This window comes from Hibiscus syriacus, unplaced genomic scaffold, assembly GCF_006381635.1.
Source record: "Hibiscus syriacus cultivar Baekdansim isolate YM2019G1 unplaced genomic scaffold, ASM638163v2 tig00110450_pilon, whole genome shotgun sequence".
Lineage (NCBI taxonomy): Eukaryota > Viridiplantae > Streptophyta > Magnoliopsida > Malvales > Malvaceae > Hibiscus > Hibiscus syriacus.
In genome coordinates, this window is record NW_024062743.1 from 10,389,622 (window position 1) to 10,406,532 (window position 16,911).

Below are 16,911 nucleotides of genomic sequence, written 5' to 3' on the forward strand. Positions count from 1 at the left end.
TCAATTATAGAGCTTTATGTTATGCAATGCAAGTGTTGTGTGTGAGGAGAAATGTTCATACCTCTGACAGAAAAATAAATAATAAAATACTTGCAATAAAATGAAATATAAATAATATATATAAATACTATAAAAATAATATGTATATATATATATAAAAGAATTATAAATTAAATATATGAATTTTTATAATTAATAGAGACAATTTATAATTGATTTTTAAAAGTTTGACCGGTCCCCAGCAGAGTCGCCAAGCTGTCGTAACTGGTTTTTGTCCGGGCACGAAATATTATACTTGGCGGGAAAATTGAAGTGAGTAAATGGTTTTGAAAATAATTTGGGAGTCGCCATCGGCCTTTTGGGTCAGGTAGGTCGAATACCTAAAAATTATTTTTTAAAAGAGTTTTAAGAAAACATCAATTAAAAAATGAACTGATATGCGTTTATAACCAAAAATTCATTCTTTTTAATAATAAAAAGGGATTCGTGGTCGGTTACGTTTAGGGAAGGATTAGCACCCCTACAACGCCCAAAATTGGTACTTTATTAACTATAAATTGTCTCTATTATTAGAATAAAAAATTCAAATATATTTAATTCATAATCCTTTTATTTCAAATTTATAATTTTAAGAAAATATATTAATATATATAAATAAGAAATTTATTTATTTAGAAATATCAGAAAAGAGCTTATAGGTGCTTTAAAACAGCTCTTTTCTTTGATATAAATAAATAACTAAAAAAATTTATTTTAATATAGTAAGATATTTATTTATTTAAAAATATTAGAAAAATGCTTCTAGTTGTTTTAAGACAGCTCTTTCCTTCAATATTTAAAAAATAAATAAATATCTAAAATATAAATTAAACATATCTAGTTCATAAATAGGATTTTTATTTCATAGAAAACAAATAAATAAATAAATAAATATTATTTATTATATATATTTATCTGACTAAGATAATAATAATAATTAAAGTAATCATTTAAACATATTGGATTTGAAATGATAATAATACAAATTAAATTGTAATTAAATAGGGACTAAAATATATTAAAATAAATAAAAATATTAAAAATTAAAATTTACAGCCCTTATTTATAGTATTATAAAAATATAATTACTAATGATGTAATTAGTCCTAATTATTAATAGGTGATTAAAATAATAATCATTAAAATTAAAGGTTCCAACTCGAATGATAAAAAGATCTAAGTGCTAATAATATAATTTAGCCTTATTTAATTAATTCGGATTAAAATGATATTTACTAAACTGTAAAGGACTAAATTAGGTATTTACCCTAAATAAATATATATGCAGATAAGGACTAAAATAAAATAAAATAAAATTAAAGAACCGAATTAAAAAGATTATAAATTGATTTAGTGACTAAAATGTAAAGTTATAAAACTGATGGACTGCGGATGGGGTTTACCCATAGGTGAAATTACACAGATACCCTCACCAAAACGGCGTCGTTTTGATGAGGGTATTTATACCCATTTAAGCCGGCCCTAAGGGCCATTTTTCTCACTTCTCTGGTTTTGCTTCTCTCTCTTTAGAGAGAGAAGCTCTCGTTTTCTCTCGCCGGAAGAGAAGACCGGCCTCCGTTTCCGGCGCCGATCGCCACCGCCGGCCACCGCTCACGGTGGCCGGCCACCGCTCACGGTGGCCGGAACTCCTAAATTACTCTAGAGCATAGATCTCGACCTTCTAAGGCCGAATATGGCCTCCGTTTGTCCTAAAAAGCTCTAGATCGTTGTAGATCTAAAATAAATCGAAGGTTTTACCTTCGATTTTACAATAATTCCGGTGGTTCCAGACGGTTTAAAGGCTTCTACAATGGTAAGATGCTCCTTTTCCTCTTCTTTCTGGTTATTGGTTGTTGAGTTATTCTCGTATTCTGCTCTCTGTTTGGTTGCTCCGTGGCTGTTGGTCTCTATTTTGGCTTGCTGTGGTTATCCCTTCCTTTCGTTTTTTTTTTCTTTTCTGTTTTCCGATTTTTTCTCTTCTTTTTTTCTTCTTTTTTTTTTTTTTGCAGGTTCAGTGGTGGCTTTTATAGCCACCACAGTGTACTCCTCAGACCGGTCCCATGGGTAGCATCTTTGGTGAGTCACCAAGCTATGGCGGTGACTCACCATAGAGCTCTGATTTGGTGAGGCAGCTGGCTTCTGGAAAGCTCGACGAGGCCGGCGTCGTGGAAGCAGCAGCGTCGGCAGCAACTGGTTGGACCATCTGAAACTGAAGCGTCGGCAAGGCAGCTGGAGGCAGTGGTGGCGCCGCGTGGATGTTCTTGAAGCTTGAAGGTGGCGGCCAGGATATAAACCTAGGGTTGTGAAACCCTAGGGCTTTAGGGATCTGGGCCACCGTGTTTGGTTATTGTTGGGCCAGAGTTGTAATCAGGCCCCGATCTTGGGCCTTTGTATATATATATATATATATATATATTTATTTAATAATAATGATATATAATAATAAAAATAATAATAATAAAAATAGTAAGAAAAAAATTATTGTTTACACCAGTGATGGTGAGGGTGATTGAGAGTGGTGGTTACAAGGGTTGATATTGCTTTTGGGTTGGTCGATGGTGATTGTTGGAGTTTGAATGGAGGTGTTAACAATGTGAAGGTTGAGAGTTAAGGTAGATCAATGATAATGGAGGGGGATTTAACTGATGGATGCTCATGGTCGAGGGATCTCTATGTTGTTAGCTGTTACAGTTTCTTGTATTTGTTAAAGCCTATTTCTTATGTTTTGCAGCTTATAAAGATGGATGAAAAATACATGCACGGCCTTGGTGTGTTGACTTGGTGTTGTAAAGGGAGTTGTTCGGTTGTGCCGTGTTGTGTTTGTCAAGGTTGTATTGGGACAGTAGTGGGAAGTGGATGGTGGTACATCTTTTTTAAATTTTATTTCAAGAGTTAAAAGCGCGGTCAACGTGATTATAACATGTCACATTAATATTTTGTCATACACTAATGATTATTAATTACAAGTGATTGTTTTATTATAAACGAATAACATTCGTAATCAATTCATTATTTTTAAATCTTTAGGGAAAAATAAAGACTTACTCAAACTTTAATAATCATTTACATAACTTATTCTTTTTTAAGGAAAAAAAAGTCCCAGATTTCATAGCTACTATAAATAAAATAGAAGAAAAAACAATTATACAATATCATTACACGCTATTTTGATAAAAGCCGATAAAGATAGAGATGTTTTTATAATAATTACTAATTTTAATGACTATTTCAAAATAATATAATAAAATTTCATGATTAATTTACAACCGATAGAAAAAGCTTACTTTAAAATTTAAAGAACTTTAAGGACGAAAAGGATTATTTCTATTTTTTTTCATAATCATTGACTTTATGTAATTTTTTCACCCGCGGAGCAAAAAGCTTGTAGTCTCCCGTGCTCATTTTGATCTCATCATCTTGCTCTGTTTTTCTCTCTCATTGTGGAGGGTCAAAATCAAATAGTTTCCACATCAAAGCCATAATCATCACGCCTCGTTCACCCTCACTTCTCCACGCTTTCCTTTCTCCTCCCTAAATGTCCATTCACCACTCCCATTAAACAAAAGCAACTCTTTCATGTCATGGAACCAACCCAAAGGTCCCCTTCCTCAACTCTTCACAGAAACCCTTCGGTCTTCTTTTCAAACCCAAATGAATACCAACAATTCGAACCCATGTTCGAAAAGCCCTTAACCCCCAGCGACGTCGGCAAGCTGAACCGCCTCGTTATTCCGAAGCAACACGCGGAGAAGCACTTCCCCTTGGCCGGCGGTGACTCACTCGATAAAGGCTTGTTGCTGAGTTTCGAGGACGAGTCGGGCAAGCGTTGGTGTTTCCGTTACTCGTATTGGAACAGTAGCCAAAGCTACGTGTTGACCAAAGGGTGGAGCAGATACGTCAAGGAGAACAAACTCGATGCCGGTGACGTTGTTTTATTCCAACGACACCGTTTTGATGCCGAGCGATTGTGTATAGGGTGGAGGAGGCGCGGTGCAGCGGCGGATGGGGGGAACGCCGCGATGGGAAATAACGGCGGCCACGGCAATGAACGGGGTTTGTGTGAAAGGGGTCCTTATCTTGGGCTTATTCCAGGGCAATGCCATGGGGCTAACGTCTCATATCAACATGATTGTCTGCATGCAGGTATATAATTCTCTCGCATTGTAAACATTATCTCCTTATCAAAATATTCGTACTTTCTCAGTTCCAATAAAATAGTCATTTATTAAATTTTATTCATAAAATAAAATTTTATTTTTTATTATTTAAACTATATTGCTCGTAAACATTTGAAAATATATATTTTTAAAATTTTGAATCATTTAAATATTAAATATAAATTGTATTATTTTAATTATTTAAAATAATAATAACTAAATTTTTACAAAAGTTTAATCCATGGAAATCAATAAATTGCAATTATAATAGATAGAGATAGTATTTATGTTCTAAATATTTTTATCTTGATATTTTAAGTTCTGTTATTTTTTTAACTTTTTTTATCAATGAATATTAACATGTCATATTTAAGTATTCCTTTTAATAAAGAGATAATTGAGATACTTCAAGTCAAAAAAGTACATAACTTAAATTAAAAATAATTTAAATACTTAAATTAAGAATAATTTAAATACTTAAATTAAGAATAATTTAAATACTTAAATTAAGAATAATTTAAATACTTAAATTAAGAATAATTTAAATACTTAAATTAAGAATAATTTAAATACTTAAATTAAGAATAATTTAAATACTTAAATAATTAAATATAATAACTTAAAGAGTTATTTTGATAAAAAATAATTTAGATACTTTAAATTAGAGAATGACATAATTTAGGTTTTTTTTTACTTTAAACCATAATTTTAATATTATAAGTATATATTTTAAATTGTGTTGTTTGCGTTGGGTAATGACATATAATGGGGTAGGGTTATTGATGATCACATGGGACCATGTGTGTGTGAATTTGCAGGAAGCATGGCTGAAAATCAAACACAAGGTGGGAACCCAAAGAAACTATTGAGGTTATTTGGGGTGAACCTCGAGTGCGACCCATCCACCCACCCACCACTTTTACTCTTCAAACAACCTGGTAAACAATGCATGCATACACATCCTATCTTTATTAATTAAGGACTCAAGTTTAGTTTAAATTATTAAAATATTAGGTGCTGCTTCAAATGAGACAGATGAACATTTGAAATGTTGTCCACTTGGCACGTGGCCTAATTGCATTAGTTTGGTTACTAGATTAAGTTTAAGTTGAGACGTGGTTTCCTTTACCCCAACCATTTTTTTCCAAAAAAAACTATAAAATAAATATAATCGTCAGACATTAATAACACTAACCTAGCTGTCGAATGCAGCGTGATTTCAGGATAATAGTATTTTTTTAGGATTTTATCCGATAGGAAATTTGATTTATTTATTTTTCTTAAGCAAAAGCATTGTCTGATTGATTGATTGAGACACTAGAGATATTTGCTTTTGATTTCATCGCTTGAAGTCTTATAATACAGCAAAAGTTCAGACGGGTAATGATGAAGTCCAAAAAAGGCAGATCGTTAATTAAATTCCAAGTCAAACAGAAATTGTAGGCAATAATGAAAGACGGCCTCCAAAATTATTGATTTTTGGGTCCACACTCGTAATAGTTAGGCTCATGTTCGACAGCATTTTTGGCATTCAGTGATTACAATGTAATTTGTGATTGTAACAAGACATGGGTTTCCCCAGAGATTTGAAGCAGATGGAAAATCGAAGAGGATAAAGATTTCAAGATGTTGACATGCATGGCATGGGGTTCACTTATTGCCTGTAATGGTGTCTCTATGTACCCACATGTGTTGCAGAAAGTTTTAGAAAAAGATTACATTCTCATGCTTGTTGCAGACCGCATGGTCAAAGTTAAAACCTTCAAATTTCTATTAAAGTGGTCCCTCAATTGGATGCTGAAGCTGATAAGCATTAAGCCTAACAGTGAGTGTTGAATGATGGGTGTAGTGTTGTAAGAAGCATGCACATGTTTGAAAGATATGTTTGGAATTGGAGAATGGAGTTGTAGTGGCTCTGAAAATGGGAAAAGATCACCGGATCTTGTTTCTCCATCAACCCATTCCCCAGCATACAATCAATTCAATTATTCGTGCATAAGTACTGCATATATATTGGACCAACATAAGAATATTTCTTTCTTCAACTTTGCATCTCATCTTCAACTCTCTTAACATCTGCCTACCTCACTTTGAATTTCATTCGATAATTTTCAAGTTGAGTTCGAGTTCAAGTCATCAACTTAACTAAAGTATCTTAATAGTCCATTGAAGCAGTTTGAAAGACTAATCAAGTTCTTATTATTAATATTTTTAATATCAAATCACTAATTTATTGGTAAAATTAGAGTTTTGAATAATTAATTATGGTTTTAATAATTAATTTATTGGTAAAATTGGAGTGATGCTATTGCCAATGAACGGTTGTTGTATCTTTAAGAGATAAACGTACAACGTTCTCAAGCAATATTGACCTGACGATTATATCTTAACGAGACTTTTTATAGTCATAGATACCTCTACAGATCTGATGTGAATTATTTTATAGCTCCGAAAGATCCTCCACACAAATTCCCTCGGAACCTTTGCACAAGCGATCATTCGCTCAAGCTATCTTCTGGAATCCTTTTGAAAGCCTCTGAATCCTTTCTCCTTCAAAATTCTCTTGAAGCCTTCGACATATCCTCTAAACGTCTCTCTGTATTAGATTAATATTCATGTACGATAATATTATTTACACTTAATTATTATTATTATTATATTATTTTTAAAAATAATTGTGTATGAAACGAGTTTAAGCTTAAATTTGAAAATGTAAATTATTAAACAAAAATAGTTGAGTTAGATTTAAATAATTTGATATTATTTCAATTTGAGCTTGAACTAGTTGATTGAGCTCAAATAAAATTTAGAATTAGAGGCCAGCTCTGCTCAATTACAACTCCAATATCCCCCGGTGAACGAAAACGTAATCAATAGTACCGAAAGCATTAAGATATCAAGCGGTAGCTAGATTTTGTAATAATTGTAAGCTTGAAATTTAAGAATTCCAAATAAAACAAAAATGTACAATGGAGATTACGTATTCTAAATTAGAAACATTAAAATTAATGTCGAAACCAATAAAGTTTGTGGAAATGGATCCCATAAAATATTGCTGCTGAACAAAAGCAAAATGAATATGATGTGAAGAAAAACTTAAATCCCACAGTAATGATTCCACCTACAAATATATGGTGCAAAGCTAAAATGGAATTTCAACTCTAGATATGGAGGCCCCATTTCATTTCCATTCAGCCATTTTGTATTGTGCCAGTCCCTGTCTGGTTTTAGCCAAATATTAGTAATACTACCACTAATGATAATAATATTAAAAAACCAAACATAAAAATTCAATAATATATAAAAATAAATATGTCAAAAAAGGAAAACAAATGCAAGCCTTTAAACAACTGAAACAAAGAAAAACATAATAATAATAATAATAATAATAATAATAATAATAAATAATAATAATAATAATAATAATAATAATAATAATATAATAACAGCAACAACCATGGTAATAATTAAAAATTGATTTAAGAAAATGTACCCAATGCCCAAATACTTTGAGCTCATCATCGGGAGAAGTTTAACTTAGACCTTGCATAGTATAGAAATTGAGTATTAAAATTTGATTTTTTTATTTATGTAGAAAATAAATGAGGCTAAAGTCAGTACATTAAAATGGTTGTCCCTTGTTCCCATATGTAATGGGGTAAGGGGAGGTAAGATAGTAGGCTGCCCCCAACACCAGGTTGAGAGCAGCTTCCGTAGAAGACCTCCGAATTATGATATGCCCTCCATGAGACTCGACCCCACGACCTCAAGGTTAAGAACCTTGTGCTCTACCAACTGAGCTGGATAGAGATGTATTAAACGGACATACGGGGGACCAAAAGAATCCCGATAGAGAAGCTCAAGCAAACCAAAGGGGGGAACAGACGGGGTACTTCTGTTGTGCGGCGCCTAAAAAACGGCTAAAAAATGGTGTGACCGGTTAAAATTTAGACTGATTATGCTATATCATTTAACCAGAAATATTATCAAGCACAATAACATATTAGGTAGCGCTTATATAATGTAATAGGTAGCGCTTATATAATAAAATAGGCATTTAACCGGAAATATTATCAAGTACAATAACATATTAGGTAGCGCTTATATAATGTAATAGGTAGCAATTATATTGACCTATTTTCTCATAAAACCGATAAATTTCAACCGGTTACATTGTAAATTGACCTATTACATTATAATTATCGGTTTCGATGTTTTTGAGATCAATACAATTTTAAATGTATCGACACTTTATGCGTGCACCTATTTGTGCTTTCATTTTGGAAAAAAATATCGGTACATATTTAAAGAGTGTCGATACATAATGTAGACATATTTGCTAATTAACAGGTATATTTTTACCGGTTACATTGTAACCTGTTAATAATTATCGGTTTCATTGTATTTGGATCGATACTTTTTATAAATGTATCGACAGTTTATGCGCACACCTCATCTGGACAAGTGTATCGACACAAATTTAACAAGTGTCGATACTTTATGTTGACTTATTTTCTCATATTTTTAGCTGTTATATTGTTATCGATCGATACATTTTCATAAAGTGTCGACACTTTTTAACGCTATAACTTCTTCTCTTTTAAATTCAGAAAGTGTTGATACTTATATTAAATTATCGACACTTTCAAACATATCCGATATCCTTTTACCGGTATTTTTATTTTGAGACCGGTTTTGTCATATTTTTACCTGTTATATTGTTATGGATCGATGCATTTTTTAAAAGTATCGACACTTTTTAGGTACTATAACTTCTTCTCTTTTAAATTCAGAAAGTGTCGATACTTATATTAAATTATCGACACTTGCAACATATCCGGTAGCGTTTTACCAGTTTTGTCATATTTTTACCTGTTATATTGTTATAGATCAATACATTTTCATAAAGTGTCGACACTTTTTAAGCGCTATAACTTCTTCTCTTTTAAATTCAGAAAGTGTCGATACTTATATTAAATTATCGACACTTACAACAAATCCGGTATTGTTTTACCGGTTTTGTCATTTTGAGACTGGTTTTGTCATATTTTTACCTGTAATATTGTTACTTTTATTTTTACCTGTTATGGATCGATACATTTTTTTTAAAGTATCGATACTTTTTAGGCGCTATAACTTCTTCTCTTTTTATTTCCAAAAGTTTCGATACTTATATTAAAGTATCGACACTGTTAATTTACCTATTACATTATAATTATTTGTTTCGATGTTTTTGAGGTCGATACTTTTGGAAAATGTATCGACACATATGTTTACATATGTATCGAAACAAATCTTTGTGTTTACTAATTTTGTCATTAAAAAGGTATCTTTTAACCACCTACATTGTAATTTTACCTATTATTTTAAAGTTATTGAACGTTGTAGTTATTGTACATACCTGAATATGTCCTGCAAATTTAATGTTGTACCCACCCTTCAACTACCACTACCAATACCACATCCTATTGAAAGCACCACTGAAAACCTGTTGTTTAATGAACCTTTACTTATGTCTCCATCAACTCCTGTTGGGACCACTGAAATTGCACAACAAAATTTTTGCCATGGATCATACTGATGCATACAATGTTAAGCCAACCGATGAATGCCATGAAGTACATAATGTTGATGAATCTGACATATTGGTTGGTAAGCTCTTCTCTTCACGTGATCAAGCTTGGTACTTTTACAAGGGATTCGCACGGGAACATGGGTTTAGTGCACGTAAGGGAACAACACGGCTTGACGTGGAAGAGAATTTGAAGACACAAGAATTTTGTTGTTCTAAAGAAGGGTTTCGAGTATCAAAAGTCAATATTATTGATCGTCAACGTGCTCATACGCCAGTCACAAGAACAAGATGCAAGGCTAGAGTTATAGTTACAACAACAAATACAAACGATTAGTGGGTTATAAGTAAGTCTTATCAGAAACATAATCATGCATTGTGCACACCTGCTATGACACCGTTTATGCGTTCTAATAGTGTTGTAAGTAAGGTTGATATCGATCAGGCAACAACATTGAAAAAGGTCGGTGTTGGCACATCACAAGTAATTAACTATTTAACGCAGCAAGCAGGGGGCTATCATAATGTTTGATTTACACACAAAGACTTATACAATGCACTTCAAAGAGGTAAAGGAAAGGAAATCATCGATGGAGATGTGAATGTGCTTATTGTTTACTTTGATTATAAGAAACATGATGATCCCGGGTTTTTTGTGACATACTCGATAGATGAATCAGGGGCTTTGCATAATCTTATTTGGTCGGATTCTACATCGAGATCAGATTACATATGCTTCGGTGATGTAATTGCGTTCAACACAACGTACAAAGATAATTTGTATGGTCGACCAATTATGCCTATTGTCGGTATCAATCATCACCATAACATAATTGTGTTTGCTACTGTCATAATCGTTAACGAGACATCCCAATCTTTTCAGTGGGTGCTACATAATTTTTTAGAAGCCATGATGAACAAATCGCCTATTTCAGTTGTCACCGATGAGGATAGGGCAATGCAGAGGGCTATCAAATCTGTTATCCCTAATGCTAAGCACATATTATGTTCTTGGCATCTTTCTCGCAATGCACAAGCTAACATTGGTGACCCAAAATTTACAGCAGCATTCTCAAAATGCATGGATTCCTGGTGGATAACCGACGAATTTGGTATTCAATGGCGTTCAGTTATTTCAGAATTCAACGTCGAAAATCATCCATGGGTGATTGAGAATGGAAATACTCGACACTTATGGACACAAGCATATCTAACCGGTTATTTCTTTGCTAATATTCTCTGAACACAAAGGTGCGAGTCTATGAATGCTTCACTCGCAATTGCATTGAAACACAAGAAGACTTATTTAGATGTTGTTCGTGCAATTGAAGACGGAATTAGTAGAATGCGTCTGAACGAGTTGAAAACGGATTACTTAAGTTCCCAGACGAAGCCATTCCAGATCACAAAACTGGTTGAATTTGAAAGTAATGCTTCTAAGATTTTTACGCACGAATCTTTTCATGTGTTCCAAGAAGAACTTCAACGGGAGACATTGTACCAGATTCAAGAAGAGATTCAGTCCTTATCAGATGAATGTCAATATTTTTATTTGAAAAAGTACAAAGAAAAAAATAGGACATTTGAAATTAGTTTTGATTCTCGTACGAAAACCCTAAATTACTCATAGAAAAAATTCAAGACCGTTGGATTTCCATGTCGCCATCAACTTCACGTTTTGAAGCACTTGGATTACACATATTTTCCCGGGTCTTTGATTCAAAGTAGGTGGACTAAGGATGCGAAGGCTTCTACACCCAGTTTTGTTGATTTGAATGTGCCTCCAGAAATAATGCAAATGGCAAGGTTTGCTTTTCTACGTGCAACATCAAGTATGTTATGCTACGCTACATCAAAGACATACGCGTCTTTCAAAACCGCAAGAGATGAGATGAAAAGACTAACAGAAGAATTTGTGAACTTGTTTGGTTTGAATGATTCAATCAATCGGAGCAGTATATTAAACAACGTTCGCGACCCTCAACGGAAATAACGCAAGCGAAAAGAAGTAACAAAGAACAAGGTCGAGAAGAAAATTAGGCGATATGTGTTCTGCAACGGTGAGGGACATAACAAACTAACATGTCCTCAAGTCAAGCTGGGTTTGAATACAAGCATGCAGTATACTTCAACTAATTTTTTTGAAGACGGAATGGAATGGTTATTTAGTCCAGCACATGATGTTAGAGACATTTGGAATAATGCAGAGAATGATCTCCATATATCATAAGTATTAACATGACTCCTACTGTGTATAAGAAACATGTACAACAACCTATTGTTATTGCTAACTTTTCTCATCTCATACATAATTACATTCACATTCAAATTGTCACTTCGTTAAGTATTGTAAACCACAACATTCAATCTACGACTTTTAACAATTTAACCGCAAACTTATTTTTAATTCCACTTACAAAATCACCAGTTGCCCCTCTAGAACCGATCGTTTCCATCCGCCATCAACTTCAGATTATCTAGGTTAATCATGTTGACTGCATAGCCAATAAAACATGGGGGTCTAAATGGTCAGCTAGGAATTAGTAAGGCAAGCTTCCTTTGGGGGTTTAGGGATTGAATCCCTCCAATGTAAGGAGTTCATGTTTGAAGATTACAACTATATTCGTATAAAATTAAAAAAAAATTCTTCAACAACTGAATGCAACTAATTAATGTAATGTTCAATCATATACTCATTACTTTGTAGGGATTCAACCCCTAAACCCTCAAAGGAAGATTATCTTACCAATTCCTATCTTACCATTTGGACCCTGAAAGGGTATTTTATTGGCTATGCAATCAACATGATTATGAGATTCCTTCATCATTTTGCATTCAGTCAGAATGTAGAGATTTGAAATTTGTAATCAAATAAAAGTTCTTAAAAACTTGAATCCAATTACCATGTCAAGAACAATTACATGAATACATTGATACTTACTGGTCGCTTTCAATTTTCTTCAATGTTGATACACTAGTGCTCCTTTCATTTGAAGGTCATCACCGTCAGAGTGGAAGAGTTCTCTACCATTAGGGTTTTTCGATTTAAGTTTTGTATAAAAATAATAAAGGGAAAAAAACACGCGGAATTTTAAAAGGTGTCGACACGAAATTAAAAAGTGTTGACACATTATGTTGACCTATTTTCTATTTACACCGGTAAATTTAAATCGGTTACATTGTAAATTGACCTATTACATTATAATTTCTGGTCTCAATGTATTTGGGGTCGATACTTTTTATAAATGTATCGAAACTTTATGCGTGGACATCGGTTGGCATTAATTATGGACATACGTATCGACACAAATGTAAAAAGTATCGATACATTATGTATACATATTTGCTCATAAAACAGGTATATTTAGACCGGTTACATTGTTAATTTACCTATTACATTATATCTATGTATTTCGATGTTTTTAGTATCGACACTTATTATAAATGTATCGACACGTTTCAGTGCAATTGGTTTTGAAATACATTATGGACCAAAAGTATCGACACTTGTTTTATTTGTGTCGATACTTTTTGTACACATGTTTTCTCATAAACCGGTATATTTAGACTAATTACATTGTTAATTTACCTATTACTTCATAATTATGGGTTTCGATGTTTTTGGGATCGACACTTATTATAAATGTATCGACACGTTTAGTGCATTTGGTTTTAAAATACATTCTGGACCAAAAGTATCGACACTTGTTTTATTTGTGTCGATACTTTTTGTACACCTGTTTTCTCAAAAATCGGTATACTTAGACCGGTTACATTGTTAATTTATCTAGTACATTATAATTATGGGTTTCGATGTTTTTGGGATCGACACTTATTATAAATGTATCGACACTTTTTAGTGCACTTGGTTTTGAAATACATTCTGGACCAAAAGTATCGACACTTGTTTTATTTGTGTCGATACTTTTTATACACCTGTTTTCTCAAAAACCGGTATACTTAGACCGGTTAAATTGTTAATTTACCTATTACATCATAATTATGGGTTTCGTTATTTTTGGGATCGACACTTATTATAAATGTATCAACATTTTTTTCGTGCACTTGGTTTGGAAATACATTATGGACAATATGTATCGACACGAATGAATAAAACAAATTCATTATGCACATTATCACTAGTGTTGTTATTTGAAAAAGGTAAGTTGTTACCTTAGAAATGGAATTTGATGTTTTCTCCCGATGCATCCATTGAGTAAGATGTTTTTTGGATGAATGGAATTTCGGTTTAGGGCTAATATTTATAGTGGAGCTAAAATTTACATTTAAATTCAAACTCAAACTCAAATTTAAATTTAAATTCAAACTCTAATTATAAATGAAATGAAAATGAAATTCCATGTTAAATTGAACATGTTATAATGTAATATTTACTGTATAAGTCACATGTTATACTGTAATATTCATATTAAAAGACACAGTTACTGTGTTATATGATTTAGTTTTTTTTAATGGAATGAAAATATACACACAATATAATCAAACCAAAACACACATACACAATAAATTTATAGATAACAATGTTCAAATAATGTACCTACAACGAAATTAATCCGATGGAAAATGGTTATCGCTAACGAAGTCTGGAACATTAGGCGCCTTCAACAAATTTTCCAAATACTCGCGTATTTTACCACATTTTGCTGAGTACATAAATAAATAATTTCAATTATCAAACTAATCAAGTGCAATTTTACTAACAAGAAACTAATTTTTTTGATAAGGAACAAGAAACTAAATGAGCATAATCAGGAATAATTTTGTGTCATACTTAGAGCATTGTCGTCCGAATGGAAAGCAGTGTCGAAAGGATGTGGACATATGTAATTGTTTATCTAATAAAAACATAAATTGTTAATCAATCAATCTATGAACAACTGTTTAACTATGAAAATATGGAATGAATGTAACTTACTGGATTATGAATCATTTTTCGCGGTGAATCATCGACCAACATTGTATTTAGGGCGTTAAAATCAGTAAACTCGTTCCAAACATCATTGAGATCTTTACAGTAGGTAAACTTATCTTCTGTTTTGCACTTACTTTGATCCTGTTTATAAACAGTCGAACATAAATATGTAGGAATCTTAGACAAATTAAAGTTAGCAAATTGTAATGACAATCATCTTACCCAAACGAATAGAAAGTGGTCAAAGAACAAATGTAGTTTATCAAGTACACGGTCCATGTTATGCCTGAGATTGTAATCAAGTTTGAATGTTAACATTTAATTGTATAATAACGATTTTAGCTATAGTAATTTGAATTGCTCAATAGTTCTAACCTCATCTTGGATGACCAAATGGCAACAACAAAATTCTGTAAACAAAATTGCATAAATTCATATAATCCATTTCTGAGGATAACATCTGCAACATGAAGAAAATGAGATTAAAGTTGTATGCTTATATGTTAAAATAATGGATATAAATTAACAGAATTGAAACCTTCTGGATCTCTTGGGATGTAGACAAGGACACCATTGACCTAAAAAATTACTAGTTTTCTTGCAAGCGGCGTCGCAGACACGATATACTTGTTTGGATCATCATTGTCATCTTCATTGACTGCTTGGTTGTCCACATCTGTTAAAATAAAATAAAATACATTTTAGAACATGTAAATGTTTATAAACTTAAATAATTAATTACCTAACTCATTTGATGTCGTAGCCGTAATTCGTCATGCAACATGGAGACTTCATTGCGCAATGATGAAATATCGGCTCGCATTCCGCTCACAATGGAATCAATATGCTCCCGAAAATTGACCATGTATTCCATCACTGTCGTAATTGTGACATCCTGTCCAACTTGAGCTTCTGAAGCTGCTGCAGCTTCTTCCATCATTGCGTCTCCCATTGGTTGGTCGTCTTCATTGTCCTCCCTCTCTAGATCTAATCTGACATCCTTGACACGCTTCCAACCAAATTTTTCAACAAAATCATATCCCGCTTTTTTAACAAATAACATGTCAATCTTGCGGGTTAATCGAACAGGGGTGTCAAACGAAAAATCAACTTCTTTCTTATTCAACAAATGGGTGATGACACATCCATATGGTAGTGAAGTTGAAATTGATGTTCCCTTTGTGACTATATATACAATTGTATTAAAAATCAGTTTAGCAATGCTTGGAGCCGTTTTGGGTTTGGATTTATACTTTGTTATCCACTAATAATCGCTGTCTCGAATCATTGAATGTTTTCCCCCACTAGGCCGAATAAACCAAGTCAGCATTTTGTGAAATACTCTCGACTCTAGATCTAGGTGAATTGGGCTATTTCTAGCAACCCGTTTAATTGTAGACCAATCTACATCATTTTCATCTGAATCCCCTTTATTCACTACACCTAAACCCTTTGCAATAGTTTCCAGATATATATATATATATATATATATCTTTCCCCATGATATGGGTATTAATTCCTATTATATTACTCTTATTAGGCTCATACTCAAAGGAATCATTGTTGTAGAAGACTCTAACTAGGTTGGGGTAATATTTTGGTTCTACACCAAGGAATTCAAGCCAACCCCAAGATGTAAACATGGATTTAAAACTAAAAGCATATTTATCATCGAACAAGAAACCCAAGTCAATGAGACATTCGGGATGAATCTTCCTTACTTTAAAACTCATTTGCCATATTTCTTTCTCTGCATCGGATCTAAAGTTGTCAGTTTTGAATGACCTGATGTCCTCAGAAGGGGCGATTGTTTGAGAAGGAGGTTGTGGTTGGGAAGAGCTGGGTTGGGAAGAGGTGGGTTGAGAAGAGCTTTGAGAAAGACCCCGCTTCTGACGCCGACGTTTTGGAGCCATTTTGGGTGTGGATGTTTTTACATTGGAACAAAAACACATTAAGGAAAAAAAAGACCAATCTGTAAATCAAATAAACCCTAATTTATGGCAAAATATCGATAAATCTACCTGAATATCTGATCGTAACAGTTATGAACGCTGGTATTCATCGGAGTCGATGAGTTCTCTTCTACCTTTAGGTTTAGGGTTTTTTGATTTGGAGTTTATATCATGTTTATAATGAATGAAAAAAATGAGTAATTTAAAAAGGTATCGACACAAGTTAATAAAGTTTCGATACATTATGGTGACCTGTTT

General features: G+C 32.9%; 1 protein-coding gene across 2 annotated transcripts; it reads left to right on the plus strand.

Annotated features, from left to right (window-relative positions):
• Positions 1 to 3,451: 3,451 nt before the first annotated feature.
• Positions 3,452 to 5,986, plus strand: LOC120126016 (B3 domain-containing protein At2g36080-like). 2 transcript variants are annotated; one of them, XM_039144318.1, is made up of 3 exons: positions 3,452 to 4,182; positions 5,015 to 5,134; positions 5,562 to 5,986. In XM_039144318.1, the coding sequence occupies exons 1-3, from the start codon at positions 3,621 to 3,623 to the stop codon at positions 5,612 to 5,614; spliced, it is 735 nt and encodes a 244-aa protein (XP_039000249.1). In that variant the 5' UTR covers positions 3,452 to 3,620; the 3' UTR covers positions 5,615 to 5,986. The 2 variants fall into 2 exon arrangements, with proteins under 2 accessions (XP_039000249.1, XP_039000250.1); XM_039144319.1 differs by having other exon boundaries at positions 5,779 to 5,986.
• The last annotated feature ends 10,925 nt before the right edge of the window (positions 5,987 to 16,911 follow it).